This window comes from Phocoena phocoena, chromosome X (genome assembly GCF_963924675.1).
Source record: "Phocoena phocoena chromosome X, mPhoPho1.1, whole genome shotgun sequence".
NCBI classification, from domain to species: Eukaryota; Metazoa; Chordata; class Mammalia; order Artiodactyla; family Phocoenidae; genus Phocoena; species Phocoena phocoena.
In genome coordinates, this window is record NC_089240.1 from 15,713,321 (window position 1) to 15,740,098 (window position 26,778).

Below are 26,778 nucleotides of genomic sequence, written 5' to 3' on the forward strand. Positions count from 1 at the left end.
TTTCCACAATAAATTAGGATGTACCTGAAGATTTGCAGGATCTTGGGCAGCAAAAGTAGTCGTGTCAAAATTACTGGCATTCACTCTGATCACAGTCAGAGCCAAAGAAGGGGAGGTCAGACTTATGGTCTTGGTTGAAAAATTCAGCTGTAAGCCAATGTCATCCACTACTTTTAGCAATCTGTAAAGAGAAGTAGCCGTTCAAATTCAGCACTCCCACTTTGTTTTCCCCAGTCTAAGCAGAATATTGAGTAGAAACTTAACAAGTCATCATGAACCTCGTAAGTGAGAGAAAAATACTTGGCTTTAATTAATCATATAGAAGCATCATTATCATTAGAGGGTCCCCTCTCATGACCACATCAGTTTGCTAAGTCATACCTTTGGGCCAAAGGGGCCAGCAAGGTGGGCGGGGAATGAAGGAGTCTGCTGACTTGGTTTATCATTTGTCCTGCGAGGTTAGGCTCCAAGCTGCCTAAGGAAAGAAGCTTCTCCATCCGGGACACTTGGTTCTCAAGCTCAGAAACACTGACGCTGCTGGTGTGAACAATTTCTATAACAGAGAGCCAAATCACTTTCTGAACACATAATGGAAAAATCACTAATGAAGGAACACACATAGACTCTGTGACCTAGCAAACCCACTCCTAGGTATTTGCCCCAAGGAGATGAAAACCTGTCATAAGAAGACATGTTCATAAATGTTGATAGTAGCCTCTTTCATAATAGTCCCAAACTAGAAACAACCCAAATGTCCATCAACTGGAGAATGAGGAAACAAACTGTGGTCCATCCATACAGTGGACTATTACTCAGTAATAAAAAGGAATGAACTGCTGATAAATGCAACAACATGGACAGGTCTCCAACAGTCCAATGTATTATGTTACATGAAAGAAGCCAGACTCAAAAGGCTACATACTGTATGATTCTCTTCATGTGACATTCCAGAAAAACTGAAAGCATAGGGAAACAAAACATATCAGTGGTGCCCAGAGGCTTGGGGTAGTGGGTAGGAGTTGACTACAAAGGGACACGAGGGAACTTTGGGGATAGTGGAAACGTTATATATCATGATGGTGGTTACGTGACTGTGGGCATTTATCCAACCTCGTAGAACTATAAAAATTTCATTCATCTATAGAACTGGATGAATTTTATTGTAGGTAAATTATACTTCAAGAAACCTAACTAGGGGCTTCCCTGGTGGCACAGTGGTTGAGAGTCCACCTGCCGATGCCGGGGACACGGGTTCGTGCCCCGGTCCGGGAAGATCCCACATGCCGCGGAGCGGCTGGGCCCGTGAGCCATGGCCGCTGAGCCTGCGCGTCCGGAGCCTGTGCTCCGCAACGGGAGAGGCCGCAACAGTGAGAGGCCTGCGTACCGCAAAAAAAAAAAAAAAAAAAAAAACCTAACTAAAAAAAAAATGTAAAAGCACATTAGTGTATTTAGTGTATATCTGTATAAGCGTAAATATACATGTATTTAATTTACAGCATGAATACAGAACTTTATGTGGGTAACTAAAAGCTCTTTTTGTGGAAAGGAGAATAGTATGAAATCAACAGCTGGACTACCAGCTGTAAGCCTGATTTTTAGTAGTGTTTTTAATTGGGATACAATGATATAAACCTGTCTAACAACAAAGAAGTCTCTTTTAATTTTATTGAAGTAGAGTTGATTTACAATGTTGTGTTAATTTCTGCTGTACAGTGAAGGGACTCACTTATACATATATATATTCTTTTTCATATTCTTTTCCATTATGGTTTATCACAGGATATTGAATATAGTTCCCTGTGCTATATAGTAGGCCCTTGTTGTTTATCCATTCTATATATACTAGTTTGCATCCGCTAATCCCAAACTCCCAATCCTTCCCTCCCCTACCCCTCTCCCCCTTGGCAACCACAAGTCTGTTCTCTATGTCTTGTGAGTCTGTTTCTGTTTTGTAGATAAGTTCATTTGTGTCATATTTTAGATTCCACATATAAATGATATCATATGGCATTTGTCTTTCTCTTTCTGACTTACTTCGCTTAGTATGATAATCTCTAGGTCCATCCACGTCGCTGCAAATGGCATTACTTCATTCTTTTGTTTTTTAATTTTTATTTATTTTTTGGCTGCGTTGGGTCTTTGTTGCTGTGTGTGGGCTCAGTAGTTGTGGCACGCGGGCCCTAGAGTGCGTGGGCTTCAGTAGTTGCGGCGTGTGGGCTCGAGGGCACGCGGGCTTCAGTAGTTGCGGCACACGGGCTCAGTAGTTGCAGCACGCAGGCTCTAGAGCGCTGGCTCAGTAGTTGTGGCGCATGGGCTTAGTTGCTTGGCGGCATGTGGGATCTTCCCAGTCCAGGGATTGAACCAGGAGGATTCTTAACCACTGCACCACCATGGAAGTCCTATTTCATTCTTTTTAATAGCTGAGTAATATTTCATTGTATATATATGTATAAAACACATATATATAAAAAACATATCTTTGGGCTTCCCTGGTGGTGCAGTGGTTGAGAGTCCACCTGCCAATGCAGGGGACACGGGTTCGTGCCCTGGTCTGGGAGGATCCCACATGCCACGGAGCGGCTGGGCCTGTGGGCCATGGCCGCTGAGCCTGCGCGTCCGGGGCCTGTGCTCCGCGGCGGGAGAGGCCACAACAGTGAGAGGCCCACGTACCGCCAAAAAATATATATATATCTTCTTTATCCATTCATCTGTCGATGGACATTTAGGTTGTTAACATGTCTTGGCTACTGTAAACAGTGCTATGAACACAGGGGGTGCACATGTATCTTTTCAAATTTTGGTTTTGTCTTTGTATATGCCCAGGAGTGGGATTGCTGGATCATATGGCAACTCTATTTTTAGTTTTCTGAGGAACCTCCATACTGTTCTCAATAGTGGCTGCACCAATTACATCCCCACCAACAGTGTAGGAGGGCTCCCTTTTCTCCACGCCGTCTCCAGCATTTATTATTTGCAGACTTTTTAATGATGGCCATTCTGACCGGTGTGAGGGGATACCTCACTGTAGTTTTGATTTGCATTTCCCTAATAATTAGCGATGATGAGCACCTTTTCATGTGCCTATTGGCCACCTGTATGTCCTCTAACAAAGAAGTCTCTTAATTTCACCACCTAACATCCTATTTCTTATTTCGCATATTCCCTTCTAATCTTTATCCACCTGTTACAACTTACTATTACAAACATGGTGTGCAAACTATTTACTGTCGCGTTATTTTCACTTCACTCAAGACTTGAAAAATGCCCCAAGTTTCTGTCTAGCTGTTCTTATGCACAGCCGCGTAATAGACATTTTGTTGAGGTGGCGTATCATATTTCATCATTCCTTTCTTGTGGAATTCAAAAATATCTCCAGTCATTTGGCTCCAAATCTCCTGGGGATGCTTGCCCGGGGTAGAGGAGGCAGGACCACAACTCGAGCTCCAATCTCACGTCGCCAAGAAGTTGGCTTTGCCTCCCACCCTCCAAGTTCTAGAGGAAGGCCTGCTTCTTACTCACTGGCTTGAAACTCCAGAGAGTAACCAGAATTCTCTCTGCTTCCTTCCCTCTTCCCTTTATCTTTTTAACCCTAAGCCTACTTTGTGTCCGGGGAGCCCCGTGCAGTTTCCATGGCATTCTCATGTCCGCCACGGTTCCAAACCTATGAGGATAGTGAGACTATTTCCATCTTGAGGTAGAGCAGGCTAAGTTAGGGGGAGCTAAATGGCTTATTCTGGATCCCACCGCCTGTGAGGGCCTGGGCAGACCCACCCCTAGGTCTTCTGAATTCTCTTCTCCTCCTCACGGCTACTGTGGCTCAGCCCCAGCTCTGGCACTCTGTGACTGACTGGTTTTCAGGAACATCAATGCTTTCTTTTGTCTTCTGTCTAAACGGAGTTACCGTGTTTAATAGTTCAAAATCTTTCTCTTCAGAATGTTGAAAACAGTGACCCAACAACCTTTTGTAGGAGAAAGAAACCTATAAAATAACTCATCTTGACAAAATGAGATCTGTGTTTGCCTCAGAGCTATTTCTCCTGGCCAAACAATCAAACTCAGCCATATCTATGTTCTAAGAATGCCCAAAGGAAAGCTCTCCAAATCAAGTAGGCATCACAAAAGCAAAGGCTTAACGTGGTTTCATTACAGGTATTTTGATTTGGCAGGCTGGCAGCTGGGTTTCACGTGACCAGAATTACAACAAACGTGGGAGCAGCGTTGCTCCCCGTACTTACCCGTCTTGTCAGGAGGTGTGCTGGTCGTGTTGACATTCACAGGGGCAGACGTGGTGGGAGAGGGAGGTAAGGATTTCACAGGTGGCAGGGTGTGGGAAAGATGAGTTGGAGGCACAGGGGAAGAGATAGTTCCAGACTGGGGGAGCATATCAATGGCAGGGCTGGAAGCTACGGGAGCTGAAGGGTGGGGAGGAGAAAGGGGAATCACCCCTGTTGGAGAGTGAGGGCTCTGGATTACAGATGGATGAGCTAGAGGCTCAGTAAAAGAGAAGGCACTGGAGGTCTGGGACACAATGGTGGCCTGAGGAGCAACTGGGATGGAATTGCTGGAAGAAGAAAATGGTGTACCATGTGGATGACCAGCAAGACACACAACGGGATCCTGCACGTCACTAAAGGAAAGAGTCAGAGAGATGCACGTGAGACACGAATGAGCTACAGAGGCTAATCTCTTCTTCTGGCAACCATCTGACACCACCACTGTGACATGGCTCCACCAGGGACCTGCCACTGCACATCCTCTGTGGACCTGCTACTGGTCTCCTGCCCCTGCCCACTGCCACCACCTTCTCCCTGGGAGGGGAATTAGCCAGGAGGGATGCTCTTTCATGAATTCCCAGTTCTGCTTCACTTGTTCACTGCTGCTCCCTGACTCTATCAGTCAGTTGAGGAGATCGTGTAACATTTCCAGGTGCTTCTTGCGGAGGGGAGCTATTAAACGCCCTGCGACCCAACTGGTAGTTTCCATATACTAGGAATCTGTCTTTTTTGGTGCTTTTTTTGATTTTACAAAATTTACTCTCAAGAAAAATGGAATCACATGCCCAAACTGTTCCCAACATACTTAAAATTTTTCTAAAAACTGAATCAAATGCCAAAATACCGTTTTCCTTTAATATTCAAATCCACACTGACAAAACTGGCTCATCATTTTTGGAACAACTGATTTGACTTAGAAGCTAAAGCACACCCATTTCAAAACTATGTCTGTCCATAATAGATCCACTAACTCTTGTGTCAACTCAGTATTAACAATGGCTTCAAAGTGGTATGGCGTAAACTGAAAAGCAGTTCTAAATTTACCAGAAACAACAAAATGTTCTTCAAATTTTTCTTACAGTTTTTGCAACCAAAGTACATGATTCTGTCAATTACAATTAGTCTTCTGCATATTGATTGATAGAAGAAAAAAATATGTAGAAATCACTATTATTAATTCGTAGAATGGAATTTTTAATTCCAGCAAATTCTTGTACTGGTCTTGGTGGGTCACAAATAAGCTTTTCCTTTCCAAGAAACTTCAAATTTAGGTCGTTTCACATGCACGCTGGTGATACTGGCTAGGAAAGGTAAATCACACTGCCATTTATTTTTCTTCAGCGTATTGAATTTTGTTTCAAGAAAATCTTGAATTGGAGTCAACAATACATAAATTGTTGTGAAACTGATGAGCACAGGAATCTGTCTGGATCAATTTTATACTGCTGTAGCCTGCCATGGTCCTAACTAGCACGTAGTATGTGAACAAGAAATGCTTGCTGAATGAAAACATGGATCAAGCTGGGGCCAAAGTGGTGGTCCCCAGCTTGTACATCAGCTACACCCTCAATGTTTCTGTAGCCCAGTGGTTCTCAACCTTGGCTGTGCCTGAGAATTACGGAGAGGACTTTTTAAAAAAACAGAGAGATTTCTGTGGCCTTCTCCTAAGTATCTGATTCAGTTGGTCCTGGAGTGGGGGTGAGGTTCCCAGGCCCATATATTTTCATGACATGGAAGACTGAGAAGAACTCATCTACCTTCTGGCACAAAATCCACCAGTCTTCAGGGGAAAAGGCAACAAATTATCACCCAGGGAAGACTCTGGTGGATCCAGTCTTAGATGGTGACTTAGAACACCAGTGAGAATGTATTCTTGGAGCTTCTCTTGGGTTAGAGGAGGGAGGAATATCAGGTTGAGAGACCTAAGGAAAGTCATACCCATAAAAAGAAGTGCTGGCTCAACCCAGTCTGGGCCAGGCACCCAGCTAGAAGCCTCTCCCCACGGCCTGATGTTCGGGAAGCAGTATGGACAAAGGGGTGCCAGATAGAAAGACGATGAGTCGCGAAGCCTTGGCTGGGGCTCCAGCTCTCACTACTCCTCTGGGCAATCCACCCAACTTCTCTGAGCCTCCATTCCCTAAATTGTATAATGCGGCAACCCATCTGGCCAAGCTGTGGCAAAGGTGCTTTGAGAAGTGTAAATTAAATTTCCTTCATATCACCTGGGGGCTGCAGCAGCCGGACCCCTTAGCACGGGGCTCCCATTCGCTGGGCTCAACCATGAAGAGGTCGTCCTGTATTGCTCTCATCACTTCTGCTAATCAGAGCCCTTAACGCACCGGGTGAGGTACGTGGTGAGCAGCAGAGCAGTGGCGGGCAACGTCACCTACACGTTAGAAACCCTGGAGCACTTCAGCACCAGTGCCGGGGCTCCCAACCCGAACCAAATGAGCGAGAATCTCTGGGGTGGGTGCAGGCATCCATATTCATTTTAATGTGCTTCTTTGCTGAGGCATAGCCTAATACAGTAAACTGTACTAATCTTACATTTAGAGCTTGAAGAATTATAAAAATTGTAATTGTAATATGTATACACCTCTATCATCACCACCCGGATCAAAATATAGAGTATTTCCAGCACCCAGAGGGAGACCTTGACACATCAGTTCTAAAACAGCCCCATGTGTTTCTAATTGGTTCTTAAGAACAAATGCATGGGAAAGACACTGGGCCATCATCTAATTCTAGCCTCATTTTTAAAAAATCCAGAAACCTAGGCTGCACCCCAGACCAATGACATCCCTAGCTCTGCGGGTGGGAGGCAGGCATCGGCGCATGTATGTATGTATGCATGCATGTATGTATGCATGTATGTGTGTACATGCTGTGCCGCGTGGCTTGTGGGATCTTAGTTCCCTGACCAGGGATTGAACCCAGGCCCCAGCAATGAAAGTGCCAAGTCCTAACCACTGGACCACCAGGGAATTCCCAGCATTGGTATTTTAAAAACTCCCCAGATGATTCCAACATACAGCCAGGGTTGAGAACCACTGTTCTACAGTCTAGAACTCCACTACTCAAAGCGGGGTCCCTGGACCAGCTTCACCTGGCTCCCCCAATGTTAATAACTAACACTTGGAGTTTAACCCAAATAGCTACCAAAATTTAGCATACGACAAAGGTGGCATCTCAGGTAACTGAGGAAAAGGTGGACTTTTTTTTTTTTTTGCTGTACGCGGGCCTCTCACTGTCGCGGCCTCTCCCGCTGCAGAGCACAGGCTCCGGACGCGCAGGCTCAGCCGCTCCGCGGCATGTGGGATCCTCCCGGACCGGGGCACGAACCCGTGTCCCCTGCATCGGCAGGCAGACTCCCAACCACTGCGCCACCAGGGAAGCCCCAAAAGGTGGACTTTTTAATAAATGGTGCTGGGACCACTAGATAGACATTGGAAGAATATTAAATTAGACCCATACCTCCCGCTACATAAGAATAAATTCCAAGTGGATCTAATGTAAAAACAAACAAAAAAAGAAACCATACAAGTACTATAAAACACAAGGGTAAATTCCTCTATAGCCAGGCGTAGGGAAAGGCTTTCTAATAATGCCTCCAAATCCACAAGCAATAAAATAAAAGATTGGTAAATTTAACTACATAAAAAAATTTTTTAATTTGCAAGACAAAAACATCACAAACAAAGTCAAAAGACAACTGACAAATTGGAGAGAAAATATTTGCAACATATACCACAGACAAAGGGCTAATATCCACAATATAGAAATATCTAAATTACTCTTAAAAACTGATTAAATATCTAGCGGGAAAAAGATATGAACACACAATTCACAAAAATACAAAAAATGGCCCCACATATATGAAAAGAAAATGTTCAAACAGTTTTAATACGAGAAGTACAAATAACACTAAGACACCATTCCTCATCTACCACACTGGAAAAATTTTTCAGTATGAGGACACATTCAGTTGGTGAGGCTGTGGGAAGTCAGAATATTGTCAATGCTCCCCAGGTGATTCTAATGTGCAACCAAGATTGCAAACCATTGGTTTAAAGTGAAGGAAACTTCATACAAAAGAAAAGTGTGCTTTTTCCCTAAACTTGAAAGCCCTTCTTCACCGTCAAAATTTCAAATTCCTTAGCCAGCATGGCGATTAAGTATTATTATTATTAGGAAAAGGGTCAGCATATTTGCTACATACCACTGCAGTTTTTCTAACTCTTCCAGGGAGGAAGGGCAGGGGATCCTGACAGAACAGCAGCACTGTTCTGCAGGAAACAAAAAGAAAAGAAAGAAGAAAATGCATTGGTCAAGAATAAGGCAAGGTAGAAGCTCAGCTCCGTCAAGTATAACAGTTCCTACACTGATGGGATTTTGAAGAGCATTAGTCTAAAACAGGTGATAAAATAAATTGGATTCCATTATACTGACAATTATATATAAATAGTAGGTGCTCAAAAATATCTATTGAGTGAATAATTTGGGGTTATATGCACACAGTATCAATCGCTCTTCAGCAACTCCTAAGAGAAATTCAGGAGTAAATATATCCCAGCAGCAATCGATCGAGCACTCCAAATAGAATTCTCCCTCTCAGTAGGGTTTGTTTTATCATGATTTCCGATACAGCATACTGAAACTTTACCGAGAAAGCAGGAAAAATCACCTTTTAGAGCTCCTTAAAAACTGCCCAAGGACAAAAGAGTCAAAACAGAAAGCTGTGACATATGTAAATTTATTCATTGTATTTTCAATTTTGAAAAGAACACATCAAAGTCATGTGAAAATGAACACAGCAATAAAGATGGAGACAACTTACCCATCGGTCGAATCTTTACTGTTTGCAAAGCAGCCATCACAGCACATATGTTCATTGTCTTATGCAGTTTTATTGTGAATGTACAATTTAATGTGCTATAAAGAGAAATACATATAACCAGAGTGTTACGAAACTGGAAACCTACCTACATATTTGTAATTGCTTTTTCAAGCTTAGACTGAGGAAAGGGGGCACTTGACACTGTCAACTTGCAATGTCACCCCAATAAGCTTGTAAACACCCACCTATCAAGGGCTGAACTTTACCCCAAAGACTTTCTAGGATGAAGAATTTATAGAGGTTTACATTCACAGGGACTGCAAACCAGAGACCCTCTGACCACACACAGCTGCTGAGTCGTTTTGCCTGCCCGCATCATGAACGTACAGGGGTGAAACCTGGTTGCAAAGACAAGCGTCCTGACATCTACAGTCTTACCACCCACCCACACCACCCGGTGTCTGGAGGCATTTGCGTTTCCATCAGGAGGGCCCTTTCACATACCAGCCTAGATGAATAGCAAGGTCTCTTAAATCCAAAATCTTTCTGGCAGTTCAATTCAGGTCATCAGATAACCAGGAATTTAAGACATTTTGTTTCTTTTTTACTTTCGTCTTGGTTTAATGTTGCAAATAATGAAAAGTGAAATAACTAAATACATACAGTGAATAGGAATCCGATCTACAATTTCACGGAAGACTTGCCTTTATTTGTACCAATGAACCGCCTGATGAGTAGAAACTGTTATTTTCTAGGACTTTTACTCTCACAGAATGCTCAAGATTCGGGTAGTGAGATTATCGACCTAAAAGCCATTGGCTTATGCAGCCAGGACAGCCAATGGACATAATTTCAAATGATAATCTGTGTAACCTCAAATAGCTGTCAGACAATCTCTGATTCATCCTTGCACACACTTTTTTTTTTTTTTTAATAAATTTCTTTCTTTCTTTCTTTCTTTTTGGCTGCACTGGGTCTTTGTTGGTGCACGCGGGCTTTCTCTAGCTGCGGAGAGCGGGGGCTACTCTTCGTTGCGGTGTGCCGGGTTCTCACTGTGATGGCTTCTCTTTTTGCAGAGCACGGGCTCTAGGCGTGTGGGCTTCAGTAGTTGTGGCTCACAGGCTCCAGAGCACAGGCTCAGTAGTTGTGGCTCACGGGCTCTAGAGTGCAGGCTCAGCAGTTGTGGCTCACGGGCTTAGTTGCTCCGCGGCATGTGGGATCTTCCCAGACCAGGGCTCGAACCCGTGTGCCCTGCACTGCAAGGTGGATCCTTAACCACTGCGCCACCAGGGGAGTCCCGACCCTTGCACACACTATTTATTTTCTTCTTTTCTCTTTGTTTCCTATCTTTTCCTTCCCCCTCTCTCCTTTTCTCTCCTAGCTCCATATTATGTTCCTTCTTCTCTGTATGGCCTTCACCCTGACTGGACCACTGGGAGCCATTTGTTGTTCCTATTGGTGGCCTTATGGGGCTAAGGGAACTGATGACCCTTAGCTTCATAGAACCAGAGGCAAATGGCCCAACATCACCCACCCCTCTGTGCTTCATAAAGAAATGAGAATATGGATATGACAGTGATATGTGTTTGGAAGAATAAAAAATTATATATCCAAAATGTCACTAGTGTGTATTTATTTTAGAGGAATGCTTTTGAATTTGCACCCTAAGACTCCTTGTACTTTATTTCTCATGACTAGCGAAATAAGGTTATTTATATAAAAGTATTAAAAATGACTGACCTTTGGGCCTCTGCTGTAGCACACACTATAAAATAAGTCTGAAACAAAAGAAAAAAATATCCATGTTAGTTTGACAGTTGAAAATGTCAGGCAAGATGACCCAGGACTAATCACAGCATCACAGAATCTTAAAACCACAAGAACCCCTAGGAATCATCCAATTCACATTCCTACCAGATTAATGACATATGATCAAAGCTATTCAGGCCAATACAGGCTCTACTTGGATACCTCTAGTGTCAGGAAACTCATTACCACACAAGGGAGCTCATTCTCCTGGAGCCCTGGTTTTAAGAAACTTGGTTTTACTTACAGGAAAATCTACCCCCTTGTAATGTCCATCCATTGAGCCTAGTTCTGATTTTTGGAGTAATGGAACTAGCCCATTCATTCTTTTTTTTTTTTTTAACTTTTTTCGGTACGCGGGCCTCTCACTGTTGTGGCCTCTCCCGTTGCTGAGCACAGGCTCCGGACGCGCAGGCTCAGCGGCCATAGCTCACGGGCGCAGCCGCTCCGCGGCATGTGGGATCTTCCCGGACCGGGGCATGAACCCGTGTCCCCTGCATCGGCAGGCGGACCCTCAACCACTGCGCCACCAGGGAAGCCCCCATTCATTCTTATACATGACAGATTTGGGGTAATTTGAATACGTATCTCCTCAGGAGTACAGAACTCCATGCTCTCCCCCAAATAATAACAATAATTATAAACAAATACAGGATGTACTATGATTACCTCACTTAAAGTTTGCAGGGTTTTGTTGAGTTCTGATCGTCTGTTAATAAAATGAGAAATTGATATGAAGGAGACCATTGGTGATGTTAAGTTCAAAACAAGTTAGATTTTTAGCAATTAAATTAAGCATATGGTATTTATTGCTTGCAGGGCTCACTCTGAAGAAATACTGGGTATAACAAGAGATTCCTAGGTGGGAAAAATTCATTATTTACATGACAAGGGAAACTAACCAGACAGAAGCTGTATCGGTTCTAGCCAACGGCAAGATATAAATTATGGTTGAACAATCTTATTTCATTAGGCTACTGCAACCCCCAGGCAGCTGCTTCTGGCAAAGGGCCAGAGGAAGAGCTGGCCGGAAGCAAAATTTCTGAGAGGGGCCAGCCACTCACCCTGGGGTCTGTCTCTGATTTCTTACTCATTCTCTCTCCAACTGACCCCACCTGCCCTCTAGCACTCCCCAGCCCTGCCTTCCCCTCCTCACAACTCCTCTTTAGGAATTTCCCTCATTCCTCTCCTCCAGTCCCACTCCAACAACAGTTTTATTTCTTCAATGTGGCAGAGCTTCACATGAACTTAGGATGAAAGAAATCTAGTTAAAGAACTCACGTGAAGGCAGCGATTCTCAACTGGGGTGACTCTGCCCCCCCACCCAGGGACATCTGGCAATATCTGGAGACATTTTTGATTGTCACAATTGGCGGCAGGGTGCTCCCTGCATCTAGTGGGTAGAGGCCAGGGATCTGTTACACATCCTACAATGCTCAGCACAGCCCCACATAACAAAGAATGATCAGGCCCCAAATGTCAACAGTGCTGAGGCTGAGAAATCCTGCTCTAAGGACTGGGCAATAGTTCTGGGCTCCAGGGAAGGTCTGGAGAGAAGAGAAGTATCGTGGCAACAGCAGTCAGCTAGCTTTTCAAGCTGGCAGGAGCTGCTCCTGCAGAACTGTGCTCAGAGGCCACCTTCTTTCTGGAGTTTCCCTGGCGACTCCAGTCATGTCCAACTACTCTGCCTACTCTATATTCAGACACTCAGAACATCCTTTGGTAGCCTGTACGTGTCACCTTCATTGCAGGGATTATACTGTATTGTTATCATTTGTTTGCTTCCTGCTACTTTCCCATCAGACTCTAGATTCCTGCTTCTCAAAACTGGCCTCGCGCTGGAACCACCTAGGGAGTTTTCAAAAACACCAACGCCTGCAACTCAGGCCCCAAATACCGATTTAATTGTTATGGAGCGTGCCTGGATAGCAGGCGTTTTAAAAGCTCCCCAGGTGATTTTAATATACAGTCAGGGTTGAGAACCACTGCTCTAGACCCAGTTTTCCATCTCAGAGAGTTGGGTTTATCCCCATTTGTATCCCCAGTGCCTAGCACACAGTAGGTGTTCAACAAATGCTTGGTGGCTTTAAATGAACTCATCTATATTTCAAGTCTAGCAATTAAAATGAATTACTTACAAGTATGCTAGGTTGTGTTCTATTTACGAACTTGTGAGTTTAAAAACATGTTTCCTATCACATGTGTTTTCTTTTTATTGATACCTTGGAAAAGTTTTTCTCTTCAGTGTCATCACAGATACTCCTCAGAGCTTCTGGATTTGGTTCAATAGTTTACGAAAATCTCTTTTGAAAGATAATAGCAAGGTTGAGAGTGGATGAATTTCACCTGTGACAGTCAAGGTGCGACTGTCTGCTGGCCGACATTTTGACCTATTGTCTAACTAGGAGCATTTATTTGTAATGCATTTCTTACTATCTGTGCTTACCCTTGTAAACTGAGGTCTACTTAACAAAGACCTCTCTCTGACTTTTGAATGACCAATGCCTCATGAAAGCATGAGTAAATGGTATACATGGAGTCCTACCTTGAACTCTTATTTCAACCTGGCTGGCTACCAAATCATATTAAAACCCAAATACCATTTCAAATGGAGCTCTTGAAACCGTGGGTGATTATTAGTCAAATCCATTTCGCCTATAACCCGCCTTCACTAATCAAAGTCCTTTTAAGACCTGCATGTCCTCCAAGCAGCATGTAGCCTAAACAGTAAGATGTTTTCCCGAGTTGTTTTCCAGGAACTTGGAGTCAGCTGTATCTAGTTCTAGCTGAACTGGTTAAGATGGGATAGGACCCCTGACCCTCCAACTGGGCATGCGCGAGTGTCCGATGTCCTTGGCATCAGAGGGCTGAAAACTCCACCCTCAGATGGTGCTAAGCGCCTCCATTTTTGAACATGCAGAGGTCTGTAGCTTAGTAACACCTGCACAGAACAAAGATTACCCACCTTTTTCCAATCACCTTTCCCCATGGTCCCCACGCTCCCCAGCCTCAGACTGCCCTGCCACTTTATTCTTTACCTCATAAATACCCCAAGTCCCTGGCCTTTGGGGAGGCAGATCTGAGACTTGTTCTCCTCATGTGTCTGCCTTGGGAATAAACCCTTCTCTTTGCTGCAAACCTTGGCTTCTCAGTGTTTTGGCTTGCTGTGCATTGGGCAAAACGAATCTGGTTTGGTGACACTCTTACATAATTCGATAGCATCAAAGAGAACAGCCTCACTGGGATATTAGTTGAAGACAGGCGACTACGGTTAGTTTGCAAAGATCTCAAGAACCAATTCCTCATGACCTCTGGGGTCTGTCTCTTTCCTATTCTCAGTTTCCAAAAGTATAGATAGCGCAGCAAGTGTCTTTCCATAGTTGATGTCTTAAGTTTTAAATCAAACAGCAGATTGATTACTCACTTCAATTCCCTTAGAGACAGGATTCCAGTTGAGGTGCCATTAGCCATAACTTGATCCTGCTAGAAGCACAAAATCATTAAGAATACAACAAATATTGTTTTGTTTTATAACACTTTCTAAGAAGGAGCTGTTCTTCAGTTTTGTTGGGCGCCCAAAGAACTACACCCCAAAGACTGTGATTCCTAACGGCATGGAATATTGTCTAGCAAACGATCAAATATATATCGGCTGAGTCAGTTTTTGTTTTTATGTTTTCTTTAAAAAAAGATTCTGAATCAGCAAGTCTGATGTGCTAATTTCTATCTTTTGTTGTTCCAAGGGTTCCCCCAAAAGAACACTATTAAAGTTCTCTATGTGAATGTAAACAGGGACACTTGGTAGCAACCATCACTGCATTTCTAGCACCTAGCTCATTGCCTGGCACATAGTAGGCGCTCAGGAAATATTTACTGAACTAACAAACCATATTTAGCTGGGATCTTCTGAACCAATCTAGGTTATGGGAAGGCTGATACTACTGTGTCTGAATCCCCCATGGGGTGAACAGGATCAGATTGAGAAGACAATCTTTAGGTTCAATATATTACATTTCTTACTGCTAGGAGTTTCTAATATAATTTTAAATTTTGACTGGCAATAGAACTGTATCATATAAACACTCTATTCAGCATCAAGCCTAGTGAAAAGTAAAATATAATTTTTAACAAAATACCATGAAGTCAAGCCCTCTCAACAAAGCTAATGTTTCAACAGCACGTACTTTATTTCAATTTGGTGATAAAAGTAAATATGCTCAATATCAGAAATAATTTGAACCTTAAATCTTTAAATACATGAAAATTCACTTGTTAAATTGCAATCAAAAAATCTTTCAAACCTACCTGGGTAACATTGCTTTCTTCATCATATTGAAACATGATCTCACCTCTAAAAAAGGCTAAAAATAAATTTTCAAAAAGCAATTTGAAACTTGCATCCTTAGAGTTTGAGGATTAATACAATACAGAAAAATATTATCAGATTACTTTATAAACAATTTCATCAAGTTCTCTGTTATTTACTTTCTTTTCTATCACAGAGTTACCCAACGATTATCAATCAGTATAATTTTCAGAAAATATCAACTGTACATTTTATGTGGGAATGCAGAAAAACAAAAAACTTGTCCCCTTGTCAAGAAATTTTATCCCTATCTATGTGCTTCGCATCAGGACTTTGTTTCCCTTAACGATGTTAACTGGGGAACTGTGGCTCTAACACTGCAAATCTTTTTAAGCTGTTATAGTTGCAGTTATGGGAGACATGGGAGGGAGGGAAAAAGGACTTCTCAGCAGTTACACAGCCTTATGAAAGTCTATTTATTCCTTGCCATTTTGGGTTTTTCTTTTTTGTTTTAAAATACAGCTACCAGATGAAAATAAAAATATATATATAATAATAAAATAAAATAAAATACAGCTACCAAATGCACTATCTTTCCTAGGAGCAAAGTTGAGATTTTGCTTTGAAACCTGAACAGAATGCAGAGCAAATCCTTTCTTCAGCTGAAAAACTCACTGTGGCTTTCGTCCCAGAAATGCCAGAAAACCCTGTTCTGAAAATGCTCTCCTTGGGAAACACAACTCAATTGCAGTCAATGCCATTTCCTGCAGGGTATACTCGGAAGGGCTTTGGCTCTATCTGGAGACAAAACAGAGACTCCTTAACAGAAGTACACTGTGTGCACTTCATAATCTACAGAGACAAAAAACTGGCCTCCTGATCAGAAGGGCAAGGATATCATATAAACTAGAGCAGGATGCAGCCAACTCTTTTGGTAAGAGATCAGAAAGTAAACATTTGAGGTTTTGTGGGCTATAGGTTCTCTGTCGAAACTACTCAACTTTGCGGTTGTAGCGTAAGAGCAGCCATAGACAGTATATAAATGAATGGCATGGCTGTGTTCACATGAAACTTTATTTACGAAAACATGTGGCAGGCTATTATTTGGACTATGTGCAGTAGTTTGCCAACTCCCGAGCTAGACGGTGGAAGGCCACCCCGTCTCATCTTTTATTGCACTACAAAGTACAACTGATTCCCACAGCCAAGGACCCAGTGGTCCACTTCCCTTTAAAATGGCTGACAACGCCACTAGGCCAGTGATTAACATGATTTATCTATTCCAGCAACCTTTCTCCTGAGAACTTCAAACTCTGCATATTGATACTGAAATTTCAATTAATGCACTACATAATTATTAAAAGTAAAGATAATTGATGGGGCTTCCCTAGTGGCGCAGTGGTTAAGAATCCACCTGCCGATGCAGGGGACACGGGTTCGAGCCCTGGTCTGGGAATATCCCACATGCCGCGGAGCAACTAAGCCTGTGCGCCACAACTACTGAGCCTGCGCTCTAGAGCCCACGAGCCACAACTACTGAGCCCACGTGCCTCGAGCCCGTGCTCCTCAACAAGAGAAGCCACCGCAATGAGAAGCCCACGCACCGCAACGAAGAGCAGCCCCCACTCGCCGCAACTAGAGAAAGCCCGCGCACAGCAACGAAGAACCAACGCGGCCAAAAATAAATTTAAAAAGAAAAGATAATTGATACATGCATAGAATTACTCGTACATTTTTGCAAAAATCTTAGCTTTTAAAAACTTATTTAGTGCCTGTGTGTGTGTGCTGACACCCACAATTTTTCTCCCTCACCTCTCCATTCTCCAAGTTCATCCCTCAGTCTTATTCAGCACATGCTGAGTTTCAAGAATATGCTGGGCGCACAGGGGTAGCAGAGCAACCAGGAAGCAACCACCTTCTGACTCTCAGTCTAACTCTACCTGGTCAGCTCTCAGTTTTTTCACCAGCCTCCATTTCCCTTAATGAATCCAGATTGGAATCTGCAAGAAGTGAAGGATTCTAGTTTCTGGGAGGATATCGTGGAATTTCTGGTGACAAAACAGTAGGTCCCCTGAAGAGGCTGTTTTCACCAGACACTAAAACAAATGGTCAATTCAGTAGCTTAACTGGGGAAAACATTACTCTAACCAGCTTCCTGGCATCTGTTACTCAAGATGACCAGGGTTTTTTTTGACTTAATGTTCAATTTTCAGTTATCAAACATCATGTAGACATAACACTAAGCTAGACATTAGTCACCAGTCCAAAACATAGATGAAGCATGAAAATAACGAAATTATGGAGAATTCAGTAAAGAGAAGGGTAAGAGAGGAGGGAGAGGAGAAGGAGGAGAGAAGAGAGTTCCACAATATATAAAAGTGAAATGTATCCAACAAGTTTCTGCTCCCTTTAATCAAAGCCAGCTAACACTTTCCTGCTATATTCGACCTGGAGCATACTATCAGCAGAAAGCTGATGTAAGTAAACCTCACAATCACATAAATAGAAAGTGCCTGTGGAACATTCTTTCACTGGAAGTTTTCTAAACTATCCAACCTTAACTTACTTCACTTGAAATTGTTTCCTATGTTTTTCAAAGAAATTGTTAAACTGTTAAAAGGAACAGAATAAAAGGAAAACATTCCTATAATGATTGGCTTTTTTGTATCACTGGAGCTACACTAAGACTTCAATATATAAAATACTTTGTTACTTTCCTCTTCTTTCTTCCCATGGTCCAGTTCTGACCTGCCATACCATGTTTTTCTGTTTTTCACATCTCTTTCATTGGTTTTAATAAGGAAGGGACCCCAGAGAGCCAAACCAACGTCAGAAAAGTGGTTGTTTCATTCCTTCTGGCCCATGGCAGAAGGGAAGATATTCCCATTTCAAAAATAGCATGTTCTCAAGCGACTGCCATCTTAATTTTTAAAAATAGTGGACAGTCTAGTTAGAGATGGCAAAATACACTATGGGCACTACTGCAATTAGCGTCCAATTAAACTAGATGTACGTAAGATTTGCAGCATTCTAGTAGAGTGGTTTGTTTTATTTTTAGCAAAAGACAACATCCTGTTTCTAAGTTATAATACTTAAGGTCCTATGGAAAACCTTGAGGATATTATATATAAGAACTGGCTTTCAATAATTAAGTTCATTATTATGTTCATAAATCAACTCTAAGGCCATTAGCTATGGATTTAAAGCTATGGTGAAAAATATTTGGTGCAGAGCTTCATGTTCTCATATTAAGGAAGTTAACCCATTATCTCACCTTCAGCCTGATCTAAAATTTGCTTTTGTTTTCATTCGAGACTCTTAGTAGCCAGGTGTGATGAAAGGAGATAAATCAGAGGGGCACACATCACATACTCAACGGCAGGAAAACAAACCATTTCTCTGTGGAGCTAATTTACCTGGTAATGTGTAGTGTACACAAGAACTAACCTGAGTCATTGCAAATAGATGACAAATTGCAGATATTTCTCTGGGGTTTGACACCTGCAAAGAAAACACAACACAGCGGGTTAAGCATGTAAACACCTGCACTTACATACTACATTAAGAGAATTCACAAATTCAAGCATTAAGCATGTACCCAAAATATTACATGTTGGATATAATTGGCTGGATGAATTCCACAAAGACTAAAGGAATGAGAATTTTCATTTCTTAGTAGTTCAATTATGGAACTGGACTCTACTATTCTTTAGTATGTCAGTGTCTGATCCCCTACTCCCTAAAATTTCTTTGTCCCATTCCCAATTAATCCCTCTTCTGTCCAATATAAAAGGAACAGCATGAATACAATCGAGTATAGAGACTTTAAATGAAAGAGCCCTTCCTTACTCATAGGTCCTCCTTCCTTTCCTAGGCAGGGGAGTCCATGAACACTGTAATGCTGGTATTAGCTCCTTATGAAAATGTAGGTATGAAATAACATCAATGTCATGATGTCATTTCACATGGGCAAAAACTACAAAATTCAAAAAATGTTTGCTGAGCACCTACCTTATTCTATAGGCTTTGGGACGTTCCAGATACAGACCCTGCCCTCAACAAGCTTACAATCTAGTGAGTGATATTGGCCAGTAAATAAAAAGTTATAGTGAGGGCAAAATGGAGTGATGGCCAGTACAACAGATGACGTAGGCATACAAAGGAGGCAGAGACGAATGCGAGGTGAAATAAGCCATGTTAGAAAAAATACTTCATACGTATTAACCTGAGAAATACTTTCTCCTTTGGTGAAAGGAGAGGTACATCTCTTCTTTGATTTGATTTACTCTGCTTCATTAATTTCATCCTTTTGGCAAAGTATAAGAAATCTATAATAAGTGTGAGGGGCAAATGCTGATAATGTATTAGCAGACTGCCCAGGGGAGAAGGCTGTCATATTAAGAAATATTTTGATGTCCCTGTTAGGTCTGGTTTGGTCAGAATTAACGTATGCAATGCCTGATTGCTATTTTATTTCTACAGTACTTTATGAGTGCTTAATTCTTCCCTAAGAGAACTAGTTTGGACACAAACTAAAATTATAATTTGAGTTAGTGCATGCGATGTGGTTCCGGCCAGAATGATTTAGTTGACATTTGGTGTGTAGGCATCACGTTTCAGCTAAGAGTTTTGATTCTGTGAGCGAACTGAATTTAGGTGCCAAAAGTTACCTGACATGTAGATTTCTATATTGTTCTGCAGCAATGTTAGCCACACCAAAAGAGAAAGATTTCATTTTAAATATACTTGCTTATGGATATAACTCACTGGAAACATACACTATGCAAATACTATAGATTACTATGGATAGTAATGCTTTAATGTTCTTGGTCAAACATTGGTCTATTGCTTACTAAGCTTTTCATTCTCTCATCTCCATCTCTCATCTTTCTCGAAATTTTAGTAGCACCTTTGTTTCCAGTGATGCGTATCTTTTGCTACTCATTCATACTGAGAATTTTCTTTCCTATTGCTAGGGCTGTTATCCATAATTTCCTCCAAGTACACGGCCACAGGTCAGCCTTTAAATCATGAGCGAGAAAACTCTGGCTGTAATGGGCCAACCCTATTGTAAATATTTTAGGCTTTGTGTGTCATATAGTCTCTGTTGCAGCTACTCTACTATTCCTTGTGGCGGGAAAGTAGCCATGGACAATGTGTAAACAAATGGGCATGGCAGTGTTCCAATAAAACTTTATTTACAAGAACAGGTGGTGGGCCATATTTGGCCCACAGGCCACAGTTTGCCAACCCCTGCTTTAAATCAACTGGAAGCCTTTGTTAAGCAAATCATGTATCCTTAATCTTATAATAGGCACTTAATAGTACATCCCTTATTTGATTTAAAAAGAGTTTGAGGTTCACTCCTCTAAGGATCCTTCCTTCATAAATTGCATCTCACTGATAATCATTAGCACCAGCCCTTCTATCTCTCATGATTCTCATCCATGTCAGAAACACTTGTGAAATCATTGCCTTTATCTGCACACATGTTCATGCTGGTTATCTGTTTGCCTTGTCTCTCCTCATAGACTAGAAGATTCTAGAGGGCGGGCATTGTGTCTGATCATTATTATATAACCCCAAACACTTAGTACAATTTAAGGTACCCAGTGCATAAACACCTAACACATGAAGAACAGATTTCATTTTTAAAAGACAGGAAAAAAGAGAAAGAAAACATAAACACCAGCCATTTGTTTAATTTTACTTTAGTTATAAAAAAGGAAAGTCTTGATATTGATAATAAGTCATACCTGATGCATTGAAGGTTTTTACTATAGTGATTTTAGTTTTCTCTGCAAAGAAGCAATTTAAATATTAGAGAATTGTTATTTTTTAAAAACAATTTGCCATGAGTATCATTTTAGTGAACTGCTAAGAAAATCAAACTGTTGACACATTTAAGACACTATTGGTCATCTCAGCAGCAGAATGAATGAGAATTACATACTCAGATCATATAGCATTGGCAGAGGGTGGGTCTGGATTCGGATTCCTACGTTTACCCAGTTAGATCATTCCTGTTACCCCACTGCCTGCATAATTCTACTGCAGTTTCCATGCGCTGCCGCTAGACAAATGAATGTGAACTTACGCTCCAGATATGCAGAATTAAGTCACTATCAGGACCTTCGGGTGATAGGTTGTAAGGAGCAGGTGATTCAGAGTAAAAATCAGTGGAAATAGTAAACACAGGATCTACTATCAAAATATTGCTACTATACCCGAATATCAACAGTGTCCTCCTACCTCCTTTACGAGTTAATAATATTATTGATAGATAAAATTATTCTCAGAGAGGTTGAGACTATCCAACTACAGTCATCCAACAAGCTCACAGCAGAACCAGGACAGAATTGTTCCAAGTCAATGACTCACAGGCAAATATTAACACACTCTGAAGAAACGAACCTTAGAAATATCTTCCCGACACGCTTTGGGAACAGAGCCCATGGCTTATTTCCCAGATAATAGAGAACCAGGCTCAGAAATCCTTACTGTAAGGATGGCCAGTGAGAAGAGACTGTGTTCCGGGCACAGACTTACAAAGAAGGTCTGTCTCCTAGGGTGAGTAGCAAGTTCTGAAGAAAACACAAAGTTCAGATCTTGGAGAAACACTTAAGAATGATGACGTTATCCTGACAGTTTCAGAAATCTCATGTCTGTACGTGTTATTGACAAGCTTCTGTTTCAGTGTGTGAAAGACCCATGGGCAATGATCGGTGGTAATTATAAAAGCTGACAGCATTTTGCATTACTATTAAGAATCCTTTTAATATATTATTTTGTTTTGCCCTGACACTTTCCTTTCCAGAGCAAACAAAACACAGCTGTGAAATGAACTTCTGATTCCAGTAAAAAAATCTTTGGGGGAAAAATGTTCAACCTCACAAATATGAAAAGATGCAAAATAGAACCTAAGGAATCGAGAGGAAAATCTAATAGTATATGACATAGTCTCAGCTCTAGGCAAAGGTATGGTTACAAAGACATTCTCATCCACTGCAGACAGGAATGTTGTTGGGTGCAACTTTTCTAGAAGGTAATTGGGCAATTGCTATCAAGGGCCTTAAAATATTCATAATGCTGACCCAAATAAGTCCAATCCTTGAAGAGCATTCTACAAAAATCAGGGAGAAATGCAAAGATGTTGGCACAAGGATGTTCACTGCAACAATTTCTATTTAAAAAGTAGAAACAGGGACTTCCCAGTCCAGTGGTTAAGACTCTGCACTCCCACTGCAGGGGGCACGGGTTCCATCCCTGGTTGGGGAACTAAGATCCCGCATGCCGCGCAGTGCAACAACAGCAAAAAAAAAACAAGTAGAAACAAATTTAATGTTCACGTATGGTACACGACGGAATATTATCAAGTCATTAATAGTAAGGGATGCTGGAAAATACTTATAATTTAATGTGAAGTCAAAAGGGTAAGATACAAAAATGTATGTAAACTATGACTATTTTGTTATATATATATACATAGTGTGTATATATATATATATATATATATGATACTGAATGGAAATATACCAAATTATTAACAGTAATAGTCTTAGGAAAGTAACATTAAAGATGATTGCTATTTTCTTCTTTGCATTTTTCTATATTCCCCATTTTTTATGAGCTAAGATGTATTACTACTGTAATCAAAAAAATTGTAAATGTTATTTTAAATGGAGTGCTATAGCCATAAGAGTTTGGAAGTTCAGGAGTGTGGTGACACCAGAATTATAGTTCAATGTCAAAGTAAAACGAGTAATAAATCAACAGTTGGAGTCATAGGAAATGGGCAAGGAGATAACTTTTACTAACCCAGAAGACCACACAAGTGAGAAACTCAAGAAGCCACAGAAGACAAGTTATGATATTTAGAAATAACTTGACATTACCTGTTTTGTTCAAAGTAGATAATACGCTCGAAGTAGCATCTGAAATAAAATAATAAAAATTAGCACAGCTATTGACATGGTTAACAAATACATGCATCTTCCTAAGTTCCTTAAACATTTCACTTTTCCCCAAATCCTGGAGAAGTTAGAGACTTTTGCAAAAGCCAACTGGTCCACCCCCTCACGACACTAGCCATTCCCCAACCCGCGCAGACCATTCCTCAGCCAGTATTCATTCATTTAAAAATGTATTTCCTGAACACGTTTTACGTGCCTAAAACATAGCAGCACTCCTGTAATCATTAGATTTAAATAAACCTATTTATGTTGTTTAATATTCTGTCCCCTTTTTTTCTCTATTATAATGAAAGTCTCTAAGGGATATGACATTTCCGTAGTTAGTAGTAACTTTAATATTATACATAGCCCTATAGATGCTTAATGCATTTGTACCTAAAGGTATACTCTTAAAAAACAATCGTTAAGAAATTCTAGTTCAAATTTGGAGTTCTTGAACGTGATATTCAACGAACTTTTAAGGAAATCTCATTTTGATCGTTTCACTTGAAATCCAATTTAAAATCTACCCTATTGGTATTTCTTTAAATGAAAATCCTTCTAGAATTTATTATTCTGGATGAAACTTTAAGGGGGAAAAAAAGGCCTGTAATATATTATTACACTTAAAAAAAAAAAAAACCCACACAAATGGGATCCAAAAACTACTGCCAAGGCTATTTTAAAGATGTTTTTTCACTGTAAAAAGTAATTGCACGGGGGCTTCCCTGGTGGCACAGTGGTTGAGAGTCTGCCTGCCGATGCAGGGGACACGGGTTCGTGCCCCGGTCCGGGAAGATCCCACATGCCTCAAAGTGGCTGAGCCTGCGCGTCTGGAGCCTGTGCTCCGCAACGGGAGAGGCCACAACAGTGAGAGGCCCACGTACAGCAAAAAAAAAAAAAAAAAAAAAAAAAGTAATTGCACATAAAAATGATAATGTCTTGGGCTTCCCTGGTGGTGCAGTGGTTGAGAGTCCACCTGCCGACGCAGGGGACACGGGTCCGTGCCCCGGTGCGGGAAGATCCCACATGCCGCGGAGCGCCTAGGCCCGTGAGCCACGGCCGCTGAGCCTGTGCGTCTGGAGCATGTGCTCCCCAACGGGACAGGCCACAACAGTGAGAGGCCTGCGTACCGCGAAAAAAAAAAAAAAAAAAAAAAGATAATGTCTTTCCTTCCCACTGGACCAAATGTGAATTTAAACCAGTTTTGATTGGCATGAGTTGCATCTATGATTGTTTAGCTCCTTAACCACCAACCACATGGTGAGATTTCATCTTAACTAAGGGATTGTGAAAAGTGTTGGGTTTTGACTGCAATAAGATGGATGGCTGTCTACCCACAGAGAAAGGAAACAGAATGTGCTGCCCTGCCCACCTCCCTCGATTATGGCCCAATTCTTCGCCCTTTTCCCTAGCATGAGGCCAGATTTTTTTTTCATTTCATACTATTTAAAAATTGATAAAAATCATCTGTAAAAAAAAGGCTGTCTCTGAACACTTTGTGCCTCTAAATCTAGGCTGAATCACATTAAAGTCACTGGATGTGCTTTTCCCATTTAAAAAATCTGTCCTGTAAAGTGTGTTCGCATTGTGTTGGAGAGCAAGTAGAGCTCTCAAAATGTGATCGATATTTCTTTCCTTTCACAGCACAGTTAGAATGCTGTACGGCTGTCCTCCTTCCACAATAAGAATGTTATCATTTCACTAGGAAGTTTAGGTTGCTCTCCAGGGTCGATGGTCTGGGGGATTTTTTGTGTTTGTTTGTGTTTGTTATTTGAATAAGGAAACCTTCAACACCATTCATTATACTTATATTCATATTAAGGGTTATCAATTTTCACTTGCTACAGAAAAATTCTTACCATTTAAGCTTGTAGTTTCAACCTCTTTTGTCCCGAGGAAAAACGACAAGACAAAGGTATGATTAAATCAAAAACTTAACAAATTGGGGTAAATATAGGTTTAAATTTTTTCAAAATCTTGCCTGGAGTACCATTGGAGTAGGGGACAAAACCAACAAGAGATGATTCAGCTGCAGGAGAAAAAAAAATTCCAATTAATACTTTGAAACAATTATTTATTGAGTTTTAAGGAGTTAAACTTTTGAGATGTAATTATGAAAATTAGAAAACAGGCTATCAGACCAATATGTAGTTAAATCTGCAAGTCCCATAATCACTCAGTGAGTATACATTTAATCAGAAAATCGTAAAGAAAGAACCCAAGAGATGAAATGAGTACAACTGTTTCATTTTACAGGTAAAGAATATGAGACTCATGACCACGAAGCTTGCTCTGACCTATGGAATATTATGGAAATAACTTTAGGAACCACAACAAAATAGAGACATACTACTTTCAAAATTTTTCAGCCACAGAGTCCTAGAAAACATTTTATAGTTTAATAATTTGTCACACTACAATTATGAAACATATTGGCACATAGGTTCTACTCTGTTTATAATGACACCTGGTAACTTTTCTCATAATGAATTTAAGATTTAAAAAAATGACACTGCTATCACTCAATACTGTACTACCTAACACAACTTCCCGGTAAGTTATTTTAAAATATGGCTGCTGGGACTTCCCTGGTGGTGCAGTGGTTAAGAATCCGCCTGCCAATGCGAGCCCTGGTCCAGGAAGATCCCACATGCCACGGAGCAACTAAGCCCGTGCGCCACAACTGCTGAGCCTGCGCTCTAGAGCCCGTGCGCCACAACTACTGAGCCCGCATGCCACAACTACTAAAGCCCGCATGCCTAGAGCCCGTGCTCCGCAACAAGAGAAGCCACTGCAACGAGAAGCCCGTGCATCTCAATGAAGAGTAGCCCCCGCTCGCCGCAACTAGAGAAAGCCCATGCACAGCAACGAAGACCCAACATAGCTAAAATATTTTTTAATTAAAAATAATAATAAAATGAAATATGGCTGCTATTAAGACAATCAGGTTGTAAATTTCCTGTGGAATAACTCTATTTATGCTAAGAGGTCAGTCTACTGCACACACTTTGCATGTTTAAATATTAAAAAGATCCAATGGCTTGACCTCTCCGTATACACAGGACAAGTAAACATTTTACAACTAAACTGAGCTTTGCAATAGGGAGCCTGATATTCAGCTGGTAAGGACAACATTTGGGTGTGTCGAGGCGCTTGGCTGGCCTGTCTGTTTTAGACCAATCATGCGTTGGCTGAAACACACACACCCCGTCTGTCCTACATTATTCCTTCCAAATTTTGTCATTTTTTTAAATTACCAAGTATATTTCTTGAGAAGTAAGACAGTTCCTGAGCAATGAGATTCAAAGCCTGGGTATGGAATCCTTTGCTCTTGGGGCAGAACAATACAATTGGCCAAAGGTGGTTTTTAATCAATGGCTATTCATTTTTCTGATTGGAGAGGAATGGGTGACACCATCCAAAGAGGCCTGCAGGCACAGCCGCCTGTCCATCCCTGGATGTGTGCTGCCTTTCCCCTGGGGCCCTGGGGCTGTACCTGGCATCACTGTGTGCCTCCAAACGCTCGACCTCATTCCATGCAAACAGAGTTTTGCAAAGATATCACCATGATTAAGTCTGAGAAGGCTACTGCAGCAGAAG

The 26,778-nt window shown here is 41.4% G+C and overlaps 1 protein-coding gene across 9 annotated transcripts in view; it reads right to left on the reverse strand.

Annotated features, from left to right (window-relative positions):
* ADGRG2 (adhesion G protein-coupled receptor G2) overlaps window positions 1-26,778 on the reverse strand; it is a 70,624-nt gene that overhangs the window by 18,303 nt on the left and 25,543 nt on the right. For 2 of the 9 annotated variants that reach the window (XM_065900662.1, XM_065900654.1), the window contains exons 3-16: window positions 25,160-25,207; window positions 25,038-25,061; window positions 23,119-23,157; window positions 20,980-21,021; window positions 18,671-18,724; window positions 15,223-15,278; window positions 14,342-14,397; window positions 11,587-11,626; window positions 10,852-10,889; window positions 9,112-9,206; window positions 8,494-8,560; window positions 4,236-4,627; window positions 382-553; window positions 25-181 (exon numbers count right to left, since the gene is read on the reverse strand). In XM_065900662.1, the coding sequence (XP_065756734.1) occupies window positions 25-181; window positions 382-553; window positions 4,236-4,627; window positions 8,494-8,560; window positions 9,112-9,206; window positions 10,852-10,889; window positions 11,587-11,626; window positions 14,342-14,397; window positions 15,223-15,278; window positions 18,671-18,724; window positions 20,980-21,021; window positions 23,119-23,157; window positions 25,038-25,061; window positions 25,160-25,207 (1,280 nt within the window). The remainder of the gene's footprint in view (window positions 1-24; window positions 182-381; window positions 554-4,235; window positions 4,628-8,493; window positions 8,561-9,111; window positions 9,207-10,851; window positions 10,890-11,586; window positions 11,627-14,341; window positions 14,398-15,222; window positions 15,279-18,670; window positions 18,725-20,979; window positions 21,022-23,118; window positions 23,158-25,037; window positions 25,062-25,159; window positions 25,208-26,778) is intronic. The other 7 variants (XM_065900655.1, XM_065900657.1, XM_065900656.1 and 4 more) reach the window with 7 other exon arrangements.